At 36.1% G+C, this 20613-nt stretch overlaps 1 protein-coding gene across 2 annotated transcripts in view; it reads right to left on the reverse strand.

The window, feature by feature from the left end:
- DST (dystonin) overlaps positions 1-20613 on the reverse strand; it is a 132256-nt gene that overhangs the window by 33277 nt on the left and 78366 nt on the right. For both annotated transcript variants that reach the window (XM_032104679.1, XM_032104678.1), the window contains 12 exons: positions 19342-19560; positions 16136-16339; positions 13077-13308; positions 12502-12728; positions 11718-11840; positions 10880-10981; positions 8781-8882; positions 7712-7885; positions 6769-6924; positions 4380-4577; positions 3755-3883; positions 773-943 (listed from right to left, as the gene is read on the reverse strand). In XM_032104679.1, the coding sequence (XP_031960570.1) occupies positions 773-943; positions 3755-3883; positions 4380-4577; positions 6769-6924; positions 7712-7885; positions 8781-8882; positions 10880-10981; positions 11718-11840; positions 12502-12728; positions 13077-13308; positions 16136-16339; positions 19342-19560 (2037 nt within the window). The remainder of the gene's footprint in view (positions 1-772; positions 944-3754; positions 3884-4379; positions 4578-6768; positions 6925-7711; positions 7886-8780; positions 8883-10879; positions 10982-11717; positions 11841-12501; positions 12729-13076; positions 13309-16135; positions 16340-19341; positions 19561-20613) is intronic.

The raw sequence follows: 20613 nt of genomic DNA on the forward strand, positions 1-20613 counted from the left end.
TGCTGACCTCACTGAGCACTCCAACCTTACAGCTTCCTGCAAGAAGGTGCTCGTATTGGGTATTAATTCATTTGTCATTTTTACTTTGTAATTACCTTAAAAGACATCAGCATTCTTACTTTAAAATACAGCTAAGTTGTGAGTTAAATATTTGTGCTTTATACTTATCAGGGCTGTACAGATAGTTTCTCTGTTTGCAATTATGGATATCCTTTTTGTTTGATTGAGTTAGAACAAATGGACTATATTTCGTGAAGGAATGAAAGCAAAATGAAATTAATAACAAGAAAACGTATGTTGCATATCAGTGAAATCATGCTATTGATCTGTTAGAACAGAAGGTATTCACTTGAAGTAAATGGCAAAAGGCCAAGAGTTTGAGAATTTTAAGAAAAAATGGCTAAAAGCTAGAAAAGTTAACACAGCAGTTCTGTACTGAGGAGGAGATAAACTTGAAGGATCATTCAGTCTCTCATGTCTACGATTACTGCAATAAAACCCAGAAAACCCCTAGTCCTACCAAATGAGCCTTAACAGTATTTCTGTGGAACAGAATTTTGCCATTCTCACCATACTCCTCTCCAGTTATGGATAATTAACTACTTGAATTTTATTTTCCCCAGTACTTTCTAAACATATTACTGAATTACACCAGTCTCTACAACTGATTTTAAATCTAAAAAGTCAGGCAACTATGCATCCATAAAAGCACTGATCATTAACACACTTAAATACATGATTTACGCCTCTATTTTTATGTAAAAACACATACTTTTCTTTCACTGAGTTTTGTTTGCACAGATTCCCATTTTTCTTTTAAGTTATTTATGTCCTGCTCAACGTTTGTTTCAGCAGACTCTGGGCATCTTGCAAGCATCTGCTGGCCTTTCTGCATTAGACACTTATATGTCTCTTCTTTGGCTTCAAAGGCAGCACAAAGTTCCTAAATAAAGAAAGAACCAAAAATAAATAAAGTAGAAATTCAATACTCTTTATAAGTACCAGTATAATACTTATTCCTCCCCCAACATTTAGCAGGTATGATTAAGACTAATAGAGGAAACACATGTAATTCATAAAAAGCCAAATGAGCACATGAAGGACCCGGTTTTTCAGGAAATGAAAGCTTGTATTGTCTGTCAATGTCTTCTCTGAGATCCAAAGCTTGGCAAAGTACGTACTTGTTGAAGAAGAGTTGCTACAACTTGGTTGGTTTAAAGTCCATCAGTAGCCAAAACACAAAAAGTGTCAGCATTACACAGTGTGCTGAAAGCCCAGAGCTATCCAATACCCTTCAAAAGTGGGTGGGACAACTTGGGAGGGCTGGTTTATTGTACACAGTCTGTATCTTCCTTCACTTGCTAGGCATGAGCACTGAAGACATTTCAGACATTTAAAGAAAAGTGGAATAATAATGGTAACAACACGTTTCACCTATTCTAATGATGCTTCTTTAACCATGTCAAAGGTAAGCTGGAAAAAGTCTTGGTTGGAAAAGCCCATGCATCCCTCTGACTCAAAAGACACGATCAGTATTGGTAACAGAGAAAACAAAATGTACCAACAATGTTGCTGCAGACTCTCAAATGAGGAACATCTTCAAAGAGATGAGGAATAAGTGGCTTACAAATAAGAGGAAAATAACTTTTTCCTCTGATTCTCAGGACAAGAGCCCAAACCAAACATTTTCTTTGGGTTAAGAGATACTGTACACAGGGCTGTACCCGACCACATAGGATGGCAAAGCAAGAAGCACGTTCCTTTATGAGCTTAAGATTTTGACACAACAGAAAGTTTCTTTGTCTTCTTTCTGAGGACTACGGAAAGTGGTGTCACCGAGGCTGCTTCCTCCTACTACTTCAGGAAGAAACTGAAAACAATGATTGTTTTACGAAAAGGAGGGGGATGGTCTGAGCTGCACTCGGACAGCTAAAAGGCATCTTTTTAAGCCCCCTTCCTACTGGTATCCTGTAATATCTCTTCATATAATTTGTTTTCCTGGAGTTGCTTTAACTGGAAATGCAGCCCAATCTCAACTCCATTTGTGAACCAATCATGGTTGAAGGATCTTTTATTAATACCTGTAGAAACAGGCCTTTTACTTGAGAAGATGGTTCATAATATTTCCAAAGAGGGGCAAATCAAAATACACTGCAAAACTTTCAGTTTCACATCAGTAATTAACATGGTTTGTATCAGTTAGAGCCAAGTTTGAATTTGGAATGTAGTAGACAACATGACAAGTGGCCTCAACATTTCAGAAAAAATAAAGAAATAAAAAAGAGAGAATTAACACATATCTGCACATGTTCACTAAGGTTTAACCAAAAGGAAAAAAATTTCTCTATTTTAAGGGTTGATAGTAAGTCAATGCCTGCAGATGGCCACCAGGATAGTAACATCCTGTTAAAATGTACATGTACAGTTAGGGAGCGATTGTACATCTAGAGTTCATATCACGGGGGACAGTCAAGACTTCCTCCAACTAGAACATTGAATTTAAAGGTCCTTTAACTAACCAATCTGCAAACATTATAAGTATACAAAATTTGCATAGCAATGAATGTAGGAAAAAAAATTCTGAAGCCTTCCATGGAAAATTTTCGCATCTTGATCTGACTAAGTGCAGGATGAAAAAAAGGAAAGACCACCAATGACTTCCAGGGAATCATGATTATATTCCACTCTCACAGGGGGAAGAAAACTCCACCACCTATTTTTTTTGCCTTTTTGTTTTTCCTTTATGACAAAAAGAAAAGGATTGTAGGGATCCAAAACCACAGGATTATTTGTGTTTGGATCTAGTTTCCTGTCTTAACAGATTTTAAAACTGTCAATTAGTTTCCTTATCAATTATAGATACTGGCAAATTTTTGAGAAAAAAAAGAAGAAAAACATGTGCCCCACATTGGTGAGTGAAAAATGATCTTCAGCATCATTCAAAAAAACCCTGATTTTTAACATTATGATAATGCAGCATTCTAATTGGAAGTGTCAGGCATATTCAAGTTCAGGGATGGTTCAGTAAATATCACTGTTAAATCTGAGCCAGGAGTTCAGAAGTTCAGATCACCAGGTTTGGGCTCATATCCTGGCCTAATAGCACATTGTGATTTTACACAAATGGAGCAGTAAGAACCACCTTCTTTAGAGGTAAGAGATCAAATTTAAGGGGTTTTTTTTAAGCTCTATGGTTCTACAGGAGCAGAGAAATCCACAGAATGTTTCTTAAAGAGAAAGGAAGGGAATAATTCAGGCATCCTGGTCAGCTTGCCATTTCTAATTAAAGCATAGCCTCTATGTGCCACTAGTCCTTTTTACTTCCATGCTAATGATGACTTTAATATCAGCTTTGGTTAGATAACAAAATAAAGGATCAAGTCTCTTAAATCAAGGTTCAGTGAATGTGGGTCACTTTTAGGTTCATCTTTGAATCTTATAAAAAGCATAAATTTAGTTATGGGGTCAGAAGGGAGAAGAAGAAGAGGAATCACTGAAAAATCTGTAAACACCTTTTGTAAAGATGCAAAAGTTATTTTATTTGTCTCAACACTAATATGGTTCAGCTTTGGGCATGTCCCAACAGGCTACTAAACTACACTGAAAATAACAGTGTTGTTTTGAAGGCTATTAAATTTCTTTAAGACACTGTACAGACATTGTGATATATAGAACACACTCTGTGTTTACCAAAAACACTCTTAAAAGATAGGTAGTCCTGAAATGCAACTTGCATTCTAATACTGATACTTACCATATGTGCATTAAGCTGCTCTCTTGCTGTTTCTGGTAAGCCTCCGACAGGTTTTGATGCCAACAGCTGACGTTCAGTGTCTGTCAGCCATTGCTGCAGATCCTCAACTTCACCATGGAAACCTTGGGCCTAAATTATACCATATCATTTTAGAGATAACTTAAATGCTCTCCATTCCAATACCATCTCACATGCAGAAGCATATTAGCAACTGGTCTAATCAGATATTTGTAGTAATCAAAAGAAATGAAAGAAGAAGAAAAATAAAGGAAAAAGCAAACAAATATAAACTGGCTCAATTCAATCAAAAGGATAAAAACAAAAACCATAGAAATCTTGAAAGTAGTCTAAATAACTACTGTGAGACCAATGTTTTCCCCAAATAATAGACCTATACAGAAATTTCAGCCTTCACAAACATGTAGACCAAAAGCTGAAGTCTTATATCAGCACTATAAGGGACAGCAGCCAGCTGTGGAAGATACAGCTGGATTCAAACTTTCTCCAAATTCAGGAGCATCTGCATCATGGTTTTGATTTAGGCCAACTTCTAATGTATCTGTGTATTTCACATAAAAAGACACTTTTTCTGAGTTATCTCTACATTTGATCATTTCCTGTTCACCTGGATCAAGGCACTGTCCAGCTGCTGTTTCCTTTGTTCTGTTTTTTCCAATAAGTTTTGCCAGCACTGATTCAGGAGTTCCAACTTGCTCCGTAAATTACTTGCTTCTTCAACAGCACTTGATTCAATCAGGTCATTTCCTGCTTTTTTAACAGCTTCCACCGTAGACTGATGAGCTAGAACATCATTTTGTAGCACCTACAATTGTAACACAGCATGGTCATATGGGTAAGTCACTGAATGAAGGCACTCCTAGTGACAGAGCTAGCTGTAGTCCAAGGACAAGACAGTAGCTTAACACCAGCACAGGTATTAGAAATTAAAGCTAATAACTAAGACATCTTCAATCAAAAGCAGTAACAGACCATTCTGATGAAACACTGAAATTTATTTTTGTATCTTGGAAAAAATAATATCCTCCTTCTACAAACATATATTTCTGAAATTATTAAAGTTTTCTAGAAGTGCTAGGGAATAATTATTTCTTCACTTTTTAATTTATCATATGTTTTTCTTTAACAGGGTTTTTCTTTGAACAGTATGTGCCTGCTGTGCTATACAACAACCCAACTGCCCCAACGTCTTTTTGAGCATTTCATGGCTACAACTCCTTTCACATTATGTCAGGCTACCAGGACACTTGACCTGTGCCAAAAGGTGGGGGATGGTTGTAGCACTAACACCAAAAGACCTCCTCCATCTGCTTGGAAATCTCCTATCACCAATCACAGTAAAAACCATAAAAGGCAAAAAGTACATTGGGGAAAAAAATTGCTGTTTGCAGAAGGATGGGGAGTAGGGCAAGAAAAGCTTTAATATAAAACAGAAAAAGAAATAAGCAAAATGGTTGGGAAGAGAATAGTAAACCCCACCCAAGAAATTCAAGATTATGACTGCTGTCTTCCATGGGGTCTGACTCAAACTCACCTCCATCAAAATGCTAGCACTACAGAAAAAATAAAAAGCTAAATAAAAAGGAATTTAAACTACATGGAGCACAATAGGAAATAGCAAGTCACAAGTAGACCTTGAATATGAAATACACATCACATTTACTTTAATTCTTCTAAGCTAAGAACCACATTATTTTATTTTCCTAACAGGGTGAAAAAAGATATTCACAGAAGCAGATGCATCTTATCCCTTCCTTCCTGCTGAGACTCACTAAGAACAAGGTCTATTCTTTCCAAAGTTATTCAAGAGGTGGATGTTTTTACAGCCTACCACAGGATGCACTACTGTGTGAACTTTCTAACCTATACACTCTGTATTACGAAAAGGAAGTAGATTCATTCATGTGTTTGCTGAACTCCTTCGGCAGAGCCATAAATGATGTCTCGATGCCTCTTCACTAGTAAAACACTTCCGTTCGATAAGAATGTAAAAGGTTCATGGAGCAGAACCTGATTTTCTAATTTTATTTACTTTGTTTTAAAAGGGTCCATTTATAACAATAGTCACATAGGGTATGCAGATACTGTGTTCTGTTCAAGTTCCAACTCACCACCCAAAAGCCTTCAGAAGCTGCATAGCTGCATTAACACAGACAATGAAAATACCTTAATTATCTGTGTACTGTCAATTTCAATCAAGTCTCTCAAAATACCAAATGGACTCTGAGTACTTTTTACGTCATATGCAGGCCAAAAATTAAATGGCAGTTTTAAAGAGAGAGGATTTATAAGGTTAGATTGAAATCTTAAAGCCATCATGAAGAGCACAGAGTCACACACAGAGGCAGGGAAGATCTCATACTCCTAGGAGATATTCTAAAAATAAAGGCACAGCAGAAGCATTCTTCCATGGGCTCCAAAATAACAATGATCCATAAAAATACTAAAACAAACAAACAAAAATCCCTTAACCCCACATCGTAAGGAACACAGAGAAAAAGATGGGAGTTTGCACAAATTTTTGGAGAAGCATTCTTAGCTGAACCCAACTAACATACAATTTTGGAGAATTCAGAACAAATCACTATTTTCTGAGAGGGAAGAAAGAACCAAAGATATGCAACAGTCATGCAGTTTGTGAGACCTGGCTAAAAAAGAACTAATCAAGGAGATTATTGCATCAGGGAGAGTAGCAGGTTCAGTAACTTTTGAGTTTCCTACGTCAAAGAAAGGCAATTAGCAGTGGAGACTGGGGTGAACTGTTTATTTTTGGCTAAAACCTATGCCACTTGCACGGCATATGCAAGAAAGGAAGGAATGTGGAGGAGTAAGAGGAAAGATATTATTTATTCCAAGTCTTCATTTCAGCTATAATCCGATAAATCCGAAGATATATGTAGAGAACTATTTATCAGGTATGAAGTTTTATTAAAAGAGTCATCCCTAAGATAAGTATCAAAAGAATATTTCAGTTAATATTAATTATAATTACATACATGATGTTTGGCAAGTTCAATTTCAATAGCCTTGGGGTCTCCACCCACGGGTTTCTGTTCATTCAGCAAGTCTTCTGTATGTGTCAGCCATGCCAGTAACTCATCCAGGGCATGCTGGAACTGCCCCAAGGCTAACAAGGCACCTTCCAGCTTGTGCTACAGTAAAAATAAAGTTAACAATAAAATAGTTTCACAATGCAATTGAGTTGTCTTACATTACCATTAGTCACCATAATCCAGAACAGCGTCCACACATTAAGACAGAATAAAAACCAGGGAGAAACAGTTACCCAGTACAAGCAATGCTTTATAACTACAGCTGAGTCAGCAATTCCCTTATAAAGCCTCGCATTCCAGGCTTAAATTCCTGGCCTTGGAAGAAGCCATGCAACCAGAGCAGAGTTAAGTCTGAAGGTTCTTTCATCAGATGTATCGGTAGCTTTTTATCATTTAAAACATAATTTCAATATAAATGCAATTCGGTGCATGATCTTTTTAAAACCGTTTCCTTGTCATGAAATGATTCAGTTTAGAAAAAAATAATAAACTTCAGAGGACTCTCTTTCACATCTCTCAGCTTGATAATTTAAGGAAATAAGACTGAAATAGTTTAATATTAAGTTAATGGCGTTTTATTCAGTTGCTCAGCTCAGCAGCTAATATTACTTTTGCACATACAAACATGTTTTCAACTGCTACTTAAGACATCATCAAATAGCCAAAATGAAATCATTCAACATAGCATTGCTGACAGAGAATTTAAAAAGAAAATTTAAAAATATTTTAAAACGCAACTAATTGTACAACACAAATCCTATTATATATAATTCTTTTCGTTTCCAAACTAAAAGGAATGTGTAAGTTTATAAGCCTTATATATAACAAAGAGTTTTTCACAAAAATCTAAGTCATGAATAAAGCCCCCACCTCCAAGCTTATTTACCTGTCTACTTATAATTTTGTCTTCTAGGCTGTCCCACAATAGTCTGAGCTCTGAGAGAGGGTCTTGAACAGTGTGCTTGTCACTCTCTTGTGTTGCCTTCTTTAGCAATAGTTCTGCCTGATGGTTCAGTCTTTCCATTTCTATCTGCTGCTGATAAGCTTCTGTCTTAAATTGCTATGGTATATAGAAAAAGAATAGAAATAAATGAAATACAAGTAATGATTACAGAATCACAGAATAATTCTATGTCCTAGCTCTTGTGGTTGTGATGGTGATAATGCTTTAAACTTCAAATGGAATTATTCTTCACAGGAAGTGAAAGCAAATTTTCTTTAGTAGAACTCCCTCTTGAACATGCAACTGGTGCCAACAGTCTGAATGCAGCTTGTGTATGTATGTTCTGAACTATGTAAGGTCATGATTCGATTGAAGCTACATCATAAAATACGTAAAACAACCTGCCCACAGACAACAAAATCAACAAGTGAGCAACAGAACCAAGAACCTTCTCTGATCATCACAAATCTCTGCTTTTTAAACATGGCATACCAGCATACCAATGTCAGGAGCATATTCAGTCACAAGTACAGATCCATGCAGACAGGTTTCTAAGTTAGACTGGAATTTTGATTTTCTCCTTACTCATGTATTGGGAATGTCATGGTCTGTGTGACCATTTAAATAAAGGCTCTAATGGCAGAAGCAAAGCTCTGGAGGCCTTCTCTCAGAGCCTTAAAGAAACTGTTCATCTTAGAAACCAGAAAACATAAAGGTCATAGCAAAAGAATCCTGTACATAATAATTTTATAGCTTTCGAAAGAGAATGAATGAGTATTTCTACGCAATCAGGAAAAATAAAATGTAGTCTTGCCAAAGTTTGGAATAGATTTTTAAATTAAGCACATTTTAAACTGAAACGTTTGCAATGAAATGTTTTTAAATTTTCATGCAAATTCTTTTTTACTAAAAATTGAAAATGAAAATTGCTTTTGACTCCCAAAAGATACTAAACAACACAGAAAAATACAGAGAAATGGAAATATAAAGGAAATAAATTGCTAGATCATACCTTAAGTTCCTCTGTTTGCTGCTTCACTGTCTCCAGATCTGTTCCAACTGGGGACATAGATGCTAACTTGCTGCCAGCAATGTCTACCCAGTCAAATAATGCCTGAAAATCACAGTATGATATTCAAGTGTGAGCAGAGAAATGCTGTTATTTTTGAAAGTTGTATTAAGTAAAATATCAGAGCTTTTTTTTTTTCTGAGAAGGTATTGATGTGCTCTTTCAAAGAAAATAACTTTCCCAGCAAAACCTAGGTTTCTTTTCAATACAATAGAACAAATATCCACGTAACAGTTACAGGAGTGTACATTCTGCAAGACTGGACTTCTACGAGCAGCAACATTCTGCCAGAATTATTCATGCTGAGTAACACTCTACTTTGTGTAAAATCTGCAATTTTTATGAATCCCTTGAAAGGTAAATACAAGAGAAACGCTGTTTTACAGTTGTTTGGAATGAAAATGGAAGGTGGTGGATAACACACCTTAAATGAGGATTACAAACAAACTTCTTTTGAAGAAAGCTGTTTGTGTAAGGAACATGGAACTGCCCATTCAGTACATACTAGGCAGTGAAGGACCATAACTGAGCTAGAATGAATCTCTGTAGGATAATGCAGTATGTCTTAAAAAAAATAAATTATGTCTCCCCAGTTCTGATGCTTTCTTTTGCTCCCAATAGTGCAGAATCTCAAGAATACTCCAATGGATTAAGAACAGCTGCATCAATCTGAGTAATTGCACAAGGGAAAAAACACCTCCACCAGGCCCTTTTCCACCTGCCTGTTATCTGTGGAGATATCATGGAGAAAAGCTTAGGACAACTCATTGGAGCTGCCTGCTGCTACATGGCTCCCTGAGAAAAGGAGAACTATGTCCAACGTGCTCAAGAGGGTGATGCAGCTGTAGTTAACAAACTCTTCATAATACTTTTCATATTTTCTATTGAAATGAGTGTAAGACAGCACTTAAATACAGTTCATTCACAAAGTACCAAGCTTGTAGGATGTACCATGTACAGCCACAGGAAACAGAAAGCACTTAAACCAAATGGTGATGATTCTAACTGCCTAGTCAATCTCTGCACAGTAGGAACACAGGAGAACCCAGAGAAAAATCCACAGTGATGGTACACTGCAAAATAGGTATGTTGCATTATTATTAAGGAGTGTTCTGCTGCTTGATCTGCACCAGAGAAGTAACTGCCCTCAGTGTCATGCGAAATTCCAATTTTAAAGATCAAATGAACCACAGAAAACAGTAATTCCACCAAGAAAAAACAAACAAACCAAACAACACCAAACCAAACTGACCAACCAAACAACTATAAAAAACCCAGCAGTATATAAAGAGAAAAGATCATAGATTCAAAGGATAGTTTGGGTTGGAAGAGACCTTTAAAGGTCATGTACAGTACAATCCCTCTGCTTTTTTTAAACTTCCTCAATTCTAGGAAGCACAATGTACAAGATATCTTAAAACTGCTGGTATATTTACCTACAATTTAAAAAAGGAATCATCTTCTAAAGTATTGTGATAGGATAAGTTATACTAAGTACAATGGTCTAGCAATGTTATGTTAGTAATATTTTTGCTTAAAATACTCAAACATTTTACTTATAAAAAAGGTGGAATAAAATTCAAGTGCTTTAACTGTCCTCCACTCAAAGAAAATAGCAGCAAGTGGGTATACGGACCTGTACTCTGCTCCGTTCAGACCACAAAGATGTGTCACAGCTTCAACCTGCCTACCATATGAAGCATTGACTATCACAAGAAAATGTGAGCACAACTACTATGAATGTGTGGTGCCAAAAAACCTCTGCTCTTATCAACAAACAAGGGACATTAATTTTGAATCTAAACACAATGCAATATATGGACATGAAGAAAACAACCCAACATATGCATTCTTTAATGCAAAAAAACCCCAACAAACCAACCCCAACCAATCTTTAGAAAAAAACCTTGCCTACTGAAGACAATAGTCACTACAACCACAGTGCATTACTTGTCACCTACCTAATCACATGACATTTTTTACTACAACCGCATTAAATCCCACTGACTGAAGGCTGGGTTAGGTACATCCCATCATCTTACCTGGAGTCCATCTTGGTATTGAACAGCTGCCTGCATAGCTTCCCCAAGCTTATCCACACGTTCTTTCCATGTTTTGTTTAACGCATCCCAGGCAGAATTCAGCTGCAAGTAAGCACAATTTACTCCAATAGACAAAAGACTTCTACTGCTATATAATGTGCATCTACTAACTCTTCACTGATCAATAATACAAATAAACTAAGCATGAATAGTTCACATTTATTCCATGTTAACACTCTTGTTCTCCCTATCATTGCAAAATTAATTTCTTTCAGAATTCAGTAGAGGTTCTGGATTATAAAAGCTGTAAACTTCAACACTGATTGAATATTTTTATTAACAGAGCTATTACAGCTAATAGAGGAAATACTACTAAATCATTTGGAGTTGCATCACTATAATAAACATATCTTAAAAGAATCATACATTGGTGAACACTAGAGAAATTAAAAGTACTTTATAGTCATCCAAACAGGATAGTCTCAGTTAAGATGTCTCACTTGGCATGAACAAGATACATCCAAAATTTATTCTAGGATTACTTTTGCAAGAAATAGCCACCTACCATATTAATCAGTGAGTATTTTTTTTTTTAAACAATCTTTTACAAAAGTTCTAAACAATAAATCAATGAAATAAAACAGTGTGTACATTCTAATCTAAACTAAGATTCATTCACCCAAAAGGCAAACCTTACTTTACCACAAAGGCTTCAGGGGTGTCTCACTTTTGCCACAAAATTTTTATTTTCAAAATTTGTTGGGGTTGTGGGGAATATACCAATTTCAGTTGAGCAAGCATGTCACATAGCAGACCTAAGCATCTGCATTTCCCATACCTCATCTATACTCTTGTTGACAATAGGTTTGTCAGGCTCTCCACAAGCAGCTCTAAGTTCAGAGCCAAGGCTCACAACTGCTTCTAGTTCTTCTTGTAGTCCATCAATTTCTTCTTTAGCAGCCTACAAAGAGAAAAAAAGACAACACTGCTAATACTAAATTTAATCATCTATGTATAGCTTGCTTTCAAGGTAGAACACAGCAGGATTCCACCTTTGTTTTCTTTCAAGTCACTTGGACTTACACCTGGATGCTTAAAAAATAAGCATTCCTTTGCAGTGTCAGATGAAAGGAGCTGACATCAGTCTAAATTGTAACAATGGTTTATGATATCATTTTGCATGAGATGGAAAAAATAAACAAGAAGTTTTAAATTCGATTTCTTTAATCAGAGTGTCTTCTTTGTCAGAGGTTATCATTCAGCCTTCAAACACTTAACTATCAGTATAGATAATTACAGGCTTAGAGCATCATACATTTGTACCCCTTTCATTTAGATGTTACGTATTACTCGAGGAATCTCAAGTATGTATAACTTTTAAAAGCCTCAGTGAGATGGTTATTATATACATATTTACAAACAAATAAGGAAATGTAATGACAAGCACATGTTGCATGCTCATTGCAATTAAGCACTGATATGTATTATTTACTGTAGACTCTTGAGATACCATTATTGTAAATTTCTACACAATTATCCCTCTTAGTCTTTAAAAAATAATATATTCTCCCCTGCATACTTCAAATAAAGTACTTCAAGTCACGAAAATACTTTCTACTGACCTCTGCAGCTTCTTGCTGTTGCTTGACTACAGATGGGTCAACTCCAGGTCCCTCCAGTTCTCGAATGAAGTCCTGAGTATCTTTAATAGTAGCTACAAGAGCCATATGATCACACCAAAACTTTTCAGCTAGTTCCATTACATCCAGCAGTTTAGCCTCTCTTTCCTCAGCCAAGGTCTGGATGTCTTCCCAAATTAGGACCATTTGGTCTAGTTTATCTTGAACAGCTAAACAACAAAGGAACTACATTACTACCTTGGCAAACAATTCTTGGTCATAAATCTCTCTCCAGTTCTACGGCAGAAACATATGTGTACATTTTAAAATTTAGAGTCTAAAATATTTCTTTGCAGGAATCCTTATAATGTTAAGTGGAAACAAACACAATGGCCTTTAAAAATAAAAGAAAGGTCATCTCCACAATGAATTATTTTAAATGAATGCTTTGTTTTTATAAATCTTTAGCAGCTTCTCCAGGAGAACATTCCCCAGATTAGAGGTCATCAGAAATGAAGAATTTTATATGTTGCAGCTTACTGCAATTCCACTACATGAAAGTTTCCTCAGTCGACTACCTTTAGCAGATATATCCTTATCAGCGCCTTCTGAGCGAGCAATCATTTCCTCCCCTCTCTGTTTCAGTGTCTCATACACTGGCTGAAGTTTTTCCAGCTCCACAGACACGTTCTTATTTTCACTGATCTGCTCTTTAATCTTCTCAACCTCTGCCGAGATCGAAGGTGGCTGCCTCAGACGTTCAACTATGCGTTTCAGACTCTCGAGAGTTGGATCTATCTTGTCATGAAACTAGGAGGGTGGTAAAGGACAGAAGGAAAGGGCAGACAAATTAGAAAAAAACAAAAAACAAAACAACAAAAAACCAAAACAGCAAACTAAAAAAGGGCATCTGAAATTATCTTGGAAAAAGGTATTTTAAAATTATCATCTCTATCCAACACATGTATATGCAACTTGCAATACCTCCCTCTAGGCCCTTTTAATATCTAAATTACAAAAAAACCCCTGCAAAATGGTATGTTCTCTCAAATTCAAGAATTTTACTATTTAGTTTGGGCTCAGTCCTGAGACACTCCCTCTGAGTGGCATATATATGGCAGAATCCACTTACATTTAGTCCTGTGAAAGTCATAGTAGTTTGTAGCTTTAGAGAGTCATGGCTTTCTGACTTCATCATTTTAGAAAGATATGTACCTTACTATTAAAAACATGCACTTTCTGTTGGGACCAACATACTGACATACAACCTCTGATAAAGGCTTTATATGTAAGGTTGTGCAAAAAGACATTTGTTAGTGGCCAGGTAGTGCTTGCTAGTGCAGTAAAGGTATGTTACTTTCTGCAACTAAAAGCACACAACAGTGTATATACTACATCCATCCATGTTTGACTGAGCCCAGGTAGGTGCTCAGAAACTCAATTATAGCTGTGTTAACGTGGTTCAGACTTTGGGATAGGTCCAAAGTTAGCCTTTATTATATGCTTTTGTATTAATAGAGATTCCTAAATATCTTGCACTACCATGCCCCTTTCAAATGAAAGAAATCAATAAATTGTGGGTGCATTTAAATTTGCAATTATAAAAGCACTCCTGACAACATTTGGAAATGATGCTGGAAAGAACACAGCAAAACAAGATTACCTTATGTAAACAAATAGCTACATCCTTTCTATTCAAAGGAACACAGGCAATATAAATATAATTACTTTTTCCCACCATACAACCCGCTTCAAATCAGACTCTGTGACTAATGTTATGGGCCTCAGTGTTTTTATTAGAAGTGTGAATATCACAGAAGCCAACAAAATGTGTTATGAAAGAAAAGTAGCCTTCCCACATTCAAGACTTCTGAGAAACTGATTGTGGCAACAAAACCTTACAAAAGCTATAAAAACTGAAATTAAATTTGCAATATTTGGGTCTAATTTTAGGACATGTATTACATTTTTAAGTTGTCAGTGCATTCAGTGGGCCTCCTTGTACTCAACTTCAGTGAATGAGACAAAGTGCTTTAGAACTAAAAAGGAAGAAATTGCAAGTCATTACAATCTCTCATTCTAGGTTCATACATTATGTCCTTCCTTTGATACATAGTGCAATTTAATATAATTTAAAACCTGGAGAGTTAAATAATTGCCCTTCAAGGACTGTCTAGACAAACTGACATAGACATCATAGTTCAGAGATCTGATAATATATATTCACATATCTTCATAAAAAAGATTATATAAAATTACATTCTGCGGGCATTAGAATGTTTTGCTTTGCCATCTGCATATACATTTAGGTATATAAAATGAACCATAAAGTATTGCATAAATAATTCAGTAATTTCTCAACATCTGATTATATTCTAGGTGTTAGAAAAGAATGCATTTCTAATTCTTGCTTTCTGTACTTAGCCAGTACAACATGTTGATCTATCACATTCAAAACAGGGACTCTAATACTAAGCAAATACCTTGATTTTCAAATTGGCAGCTCCACACATGGAGGGGGCAAAGCATTTATGACAAAGAAAAAAAGAGGATCTAAATAATCGGGCATATTTCAGAGGTGTGAATAAGGAAGGCGTTTATAATGACTGAAAGTTTGTACGTTAAATATATATACAACATGTAATGTCTATAACAAGTCCAAAAGCAGGATGACATTTGATGTCATTTAGTTTTGCCTCACATTCCTAAACTCAGCTGCAGGGGCTAGGAATATGACATTAATTATAATGACCTGACAAAAAATTACTTAGAATGTAGAATTCGTAAGGTCTTCAAGGTGTTTTTCTTTATTTAGTATTTATGACCTAAGCAGAGTACAGTACTTAATTTCCAGTGAACAGAGAAAAAAAAAGGGGAATTTCCTATAAAAACAGTAGTATAGAACAAAGCATTTTTATTCAGGTTTTTGTATAGGTTTATGTACAAAGTTTTACTGAATTCTTTTCTGAATCTGGGGTCAAGTAAAATAATTTCTATGTGGATTTAATGACAATTAACCCAATATTTAATGGTTGCTAGAATAAGACACTTGGTAATACTCTACTGAAGTTCATTTCATAGGCTGATGAAGCTAGAATATGCAGTTTTTGTGGACTTGACCTGAGTTTCATGCTGATGACATTTTGTGACGTCTAACGTTAAGTTCTTCGGAGTCTGCAGCAAAGAGCCAATGCTACTGCCACTGTTTAACTACCCACTAGTTCCACTGCTGTTTACTACAGCTGCCAATTCCTAGAAATAAATATACCCAATTTAACTGATCAAAAGTGACATTTGTTTATAAATGAAGCACCAGCTAGTAACAGACCAGTAAGAGAAAATGAAAGTGAAAATCAAATCCCACATTTTTAGACCACTAGATCTTTTACTTCTAAGTTAAGCAGCTGTAAACATTTTTCAGCAGCTGCAAAGTCATAATACTGACCAATACATAAAATTATAACCCCTCAAGATACTGAAAAATCAACGCCATTAGCAGCGATATGAACATTCACAGACCATTAGGTTGAAAAAATCCAGATAAAACAGCAGTTTAGTCTTGATATATGCATGTAAGATGACAATGTGTATTCTTCCGTTGAATGAACCCAATTATACGTTAAACTTAAATTGATACCTGGGTACACTGAGAAATGGCTTCATCCAGTGCCAGTGCTCGCTTTTTGACATCTTCCTTAATTTTACTGTAAAGGGTGTCAGCTGCCACGTATTTCTCTTGGATAGAAAAGCCTTCTCCCGGGCTCAGCTCCAGCAACTGAGGCCCAGTTTTGTTCATCTTATCTATATGAGGCTTGTGCTCAGCAATCAGCTCACGCAGTTGCTACAACAAATGAAACAACTTATCAGTTTCTTACCCTTGCACCACCACATTACAACTGTCCACACTTCCAACACATCCAGCTGGCAAGAAATTCCAAACAAATACCTTTCATCTTAATGTAAAGCAGAAATAAAGTTAATGACTGCTTTGCCTGTGATCATTCCCATTCCAACACAGAACTATCCAGGCATAAAACATCAGAACTAGAGACACACTGGAAAGGCCTGTGCAACACTCTGGTAGGACATATGATTACAGGCAAAATATAAGATGCTAATTATGCATATGATGCTAACAACAGACATTGCCCATCGTATTTAGGACCTATAATGACAGAAATGGCAGTGATATTCCAGACATGGGCGTAACACCACCACATGTATACTTTTCATGTTGATACTGGTCACTTGCTGCAAAGCCTTTCATTGAAGAACATCACAGAGAGAGGTACCAACATTGCAAGAAAATTAATTCAAATTACCTGTGATTTAAGAAGTGGAAACCAGCACAAGAGAGGGTCAAAGATATCAGTGAAAAGGACAAAAGGACAAGCAAGGGTGATCAGTAGAGACCAATCAACCTTGTTCATCAGTCTCCCTCTCTGGCCACAAGACCCCTCTGTCTTCATAACAGCACTATTATTGAACTTATACAATGTTTAACAAGTAATTAGTAAGTGAATTATATTTGATCTCAGCTGTCTATTCCTTCCCATCATCCACCCCAGAAGTGAAAACTGTGCAGAGGCTTGAGGAATGGAAATGTCACAAGGTGTCTTCCAAGTTGTCTAAGGATTTCAGATTTTCTTGCTTGCACCCATAGAACTGACAAAAGGGAAAGGGGTTTTTTTGTGTGAGTAGCCCCATCCTTCTGTCATTTTATTTACTTTCTCATTTAATCTCTCCCTTTTCAGAAAAATCCCAGTCTTGTGAGGCACTGTCCCTCTCAGTGCTGTGAACTCCATGCACAGCTCCAGTGCAGGAACGCAAGAGGTACATGCACTGCTTCTCCCAGTTGAGAGTTTGTTTAAATTAATGAAGACCCAGAAAAGAGCCTGTATCAGTCTCAGTGTAAATAAGTTCTCTTCTCTTCAACTATGGTCCTTCCCTTAAAAGGAATCCAGATGCTGGCTTTCTTCCTTGCTCCTCCCCAGGAGAGGAGACGTTGAGGAGACTGGAAAGACAGTGACCACAACTCCTCAGTCCCCTAATGACACAACAGCAATGAAAATAACCCCTCCTGACTCTAACTACTTACTTTGAATGTAACTCTGTTTGTAAGGCTTGCCACAAGAAAAATAATATTGATTAGCAGAGAGGAGGAAAAGGAGAAACTAAGAACAGTTTGAAAATTTTTAGAAAATAATTTTGTATGTTCTACTTTTGAGCACAAAGAGATGACTTGACATAAGGCCACAAGAGCACGCATTTCTGGGTCTAAACCTTATGCTAATAGTCTGCCAACAGCTCATTTCAAACCAAACTAACTGCATGTAACTCACACAGAATCAACTCTATGAATTCCAGAACTTGGAACAAGGATAAATACAGTAAATCAGTAAATACAACAGAACAGAAACATTAGGTTCTCAATTCACATTGGGAACTACTTTTTTTTTTTCTTCTTCTTTTTAACAGAACAACAAATTATTTGGTCTTCTCCATGACATACCATTGGGTAAACAATTCCAGTAAACAAGTGTTTCAGAGCAGATTATGTGTTAAAAGACATTAATCTTCTATTTAACAAACAAATCTCAGCTAATGGCATAGCCTGGGGAAAAAGCAAAAATAGAAGCTCATCTGAAAGGCTTCTCATAGAAGCAGCATGATTAAAGTACATGAGGAACAATCCTGTAAGTAAAGCAAGCATGATATGGTTCACGGTGACTAATCAAGGTAGTTTGTAAAGCTTATGTTATATAGCTAGTCTTAACAGAACATGTTTGTTCATTCTGGACATAATAGGAAGACAAATACGTGAACCTGGTGTTTACCAGTCCATAAGAGTGGCACATTGCATTAGCTGGTCTCAAAGTAAACAAGACTTTGAAGCCAGGGTTCATCCTATCTAACTTGAGTCACTTAATTGAGGCAGCTGAAATAAAAAGAACACTAGTTACTCTATGCTTAGCAGGGAGAAACAGGTATCTCCAGTGGCCATACAGGTTTTGCATCTGCCAAAACACGCAGGTTTTTAACCCCAGTGGGATACATCTGATTCCATGTGATATGAGCAGTCACCTGTGAAGCACCTTAATTTTTATCCAAACTGATTATATATCCATGTAAGAGAATCCATACAGTGGCCAGTCTACAACACTGTTGCCTCTATTTTGTGATGCTATGGTAAACAATTATTTATTTTAATTATTACAAAACAAACATTCTTGACATGATAAATTACTACGGGATTGCATGGTGCCCAAGCAATCAATTCTTGGCCCTCTAATTGTTCATCTTCCTGACTCAGCTAAGTTTGATTTCAATGTTACCAATGAAACAAAAGCCAAATTTTTTATACATACATAAGATCAGCATATGTCTATATCTGTAAACAGATTGTCTCCCCCCCCCCCCCCTTCTCCCCCCCTTATGTTTCTTGCTCTAACATCCCATTTCTGTTCTTTCTGTTTATGGGTTTGGTTTGTTCCAATACTGACATTAACGTGTACTTTGAAATATACTTAATTAATAACTTTTATGTGCTCAGTTCTCTCAGTACAATGGCAACTATTACCTTTTAGCCCTTTTTTATGCTTATACATCACTTGCTGCCTTCCCCAGAGACTCTTGCTTGCATGCACAATTTGGTAAACAGTAGAGACATGACTGAAAATGTATTTACTCTGTATTATTATTTTATTATTTAAGGTTTTTTTTTTTTTTCAACAGAAGAGTATCTGTTTGGGTTTCAAGAATTTTGAAGAGTACTCCACAGTTCTAAGCAAAAGATTTCCCGGTTTTTAACTCTACCTTTTCCAACACTGGCAAAATGCTTACCCTATGTTCTTCTTGTTGTTGCTTTAAAGTTTCATATTCAAGGGCTGGAGCAGGAAGCTGAGAGATGATCATTTCTGTTTCAGTTAACCATGGCCAAAGCTCTTCATAAGTCTCCCAGAACTGGTTAACCAGCGACTGAGCCCGTTCCAGCTGGAGGTTTCTCTCTGAGTTCATTTGACAGACTGCATCATATTTCTGTAAGAGGCTTTCAATTTTTTTCTGTAAAATAATATTAATTTTTTAAAAGTATATTTTTGTGTGTGTCTATTACCTTCATTTCTAAACATCTTTGACAATTATAGTACCAATTTACAGTGAATAACATTTCAGTTTTCAAGTTTCTACAGTATCACTGTTTAAGGTGGACAGAATCAACAGTGAGGGAGATCAGAATTTGGCAGAGTACTTGCAAGATAATTAGAATACATTTAATAATACTGATATTTACAAATAACACTTTATTCATAGAGCTTCTAGTCAAGCTGCAAATGATCTGACTGCAGATCTTAGCCCAACTTCCTTACTGTAGACACTTATCTTCAGTGACACTTGGCAGAAACTAAGTCTTCCACAGCATTTCTGAATCAAAGCAAGGAACAATACATAAAATCTGTTGGGATGTTTGGTTTGGTGGTTTTTTGGTGGGTTTTTTTTCACTCTGGCAAAATGATAGGATATACTCTCGTGACTGTCGTTTACAAACTTGCAGAAACCACAAAACATTATTTTCCAGGTCAGCATACATTACTTAATGAGAATGTATTACCATTAATAACATAGATAATAGTGATAGAACTAAAAGGCTTATACATTACAAATTTACTGTATTTGGGCATGTGATAATAAAAGAAAGTATCTACTAGCTATACATTTTTCCTGTGGAAGACTGCCCATGTTATCATGTTTATGAAATATTGTATGTGACAAAGCACATAAATCCTAGCCTTGGAAAAACTACATGTAAGCAAGACAGTGAACGTGAAGAAGCTTTTTTTTTTTTTTGGCAGAACAAGCTATCCTTTCATTTGTTATGTCTTGCATGTAAATTAAGTATAGAGATGCTATCCAGAGGACAGAACATAACCTTAACACACAGATATACAATATTTTTGACAAATAAACATTTAGTGGAGACTCACACAAAATTGCTCTGCCTTATCACTACAGTTTCATAGACCGAACATCTCATCTATTCTAAATTCACTTAAGAGAAAATCAAATTTAGAGATCCTGCAGCAGAACACAATTACTGAAGCATTGTTTTTCACAGAT

The sequence above is a fragment of the Corvus moneduloides genome, chromosome 3 (assembly GCF_009650955.1).
Source record: "Corvus moneduloides isolate bCorMon1 chromosome 3, bCorMon1.pri, whole genome shotgun sequence".
Lineage (NCBI taxonomy): Eukaryota > Metazoa > Chordata > Aves > Passeriformes > Corvidae > Corvus > Corvus moneduloides.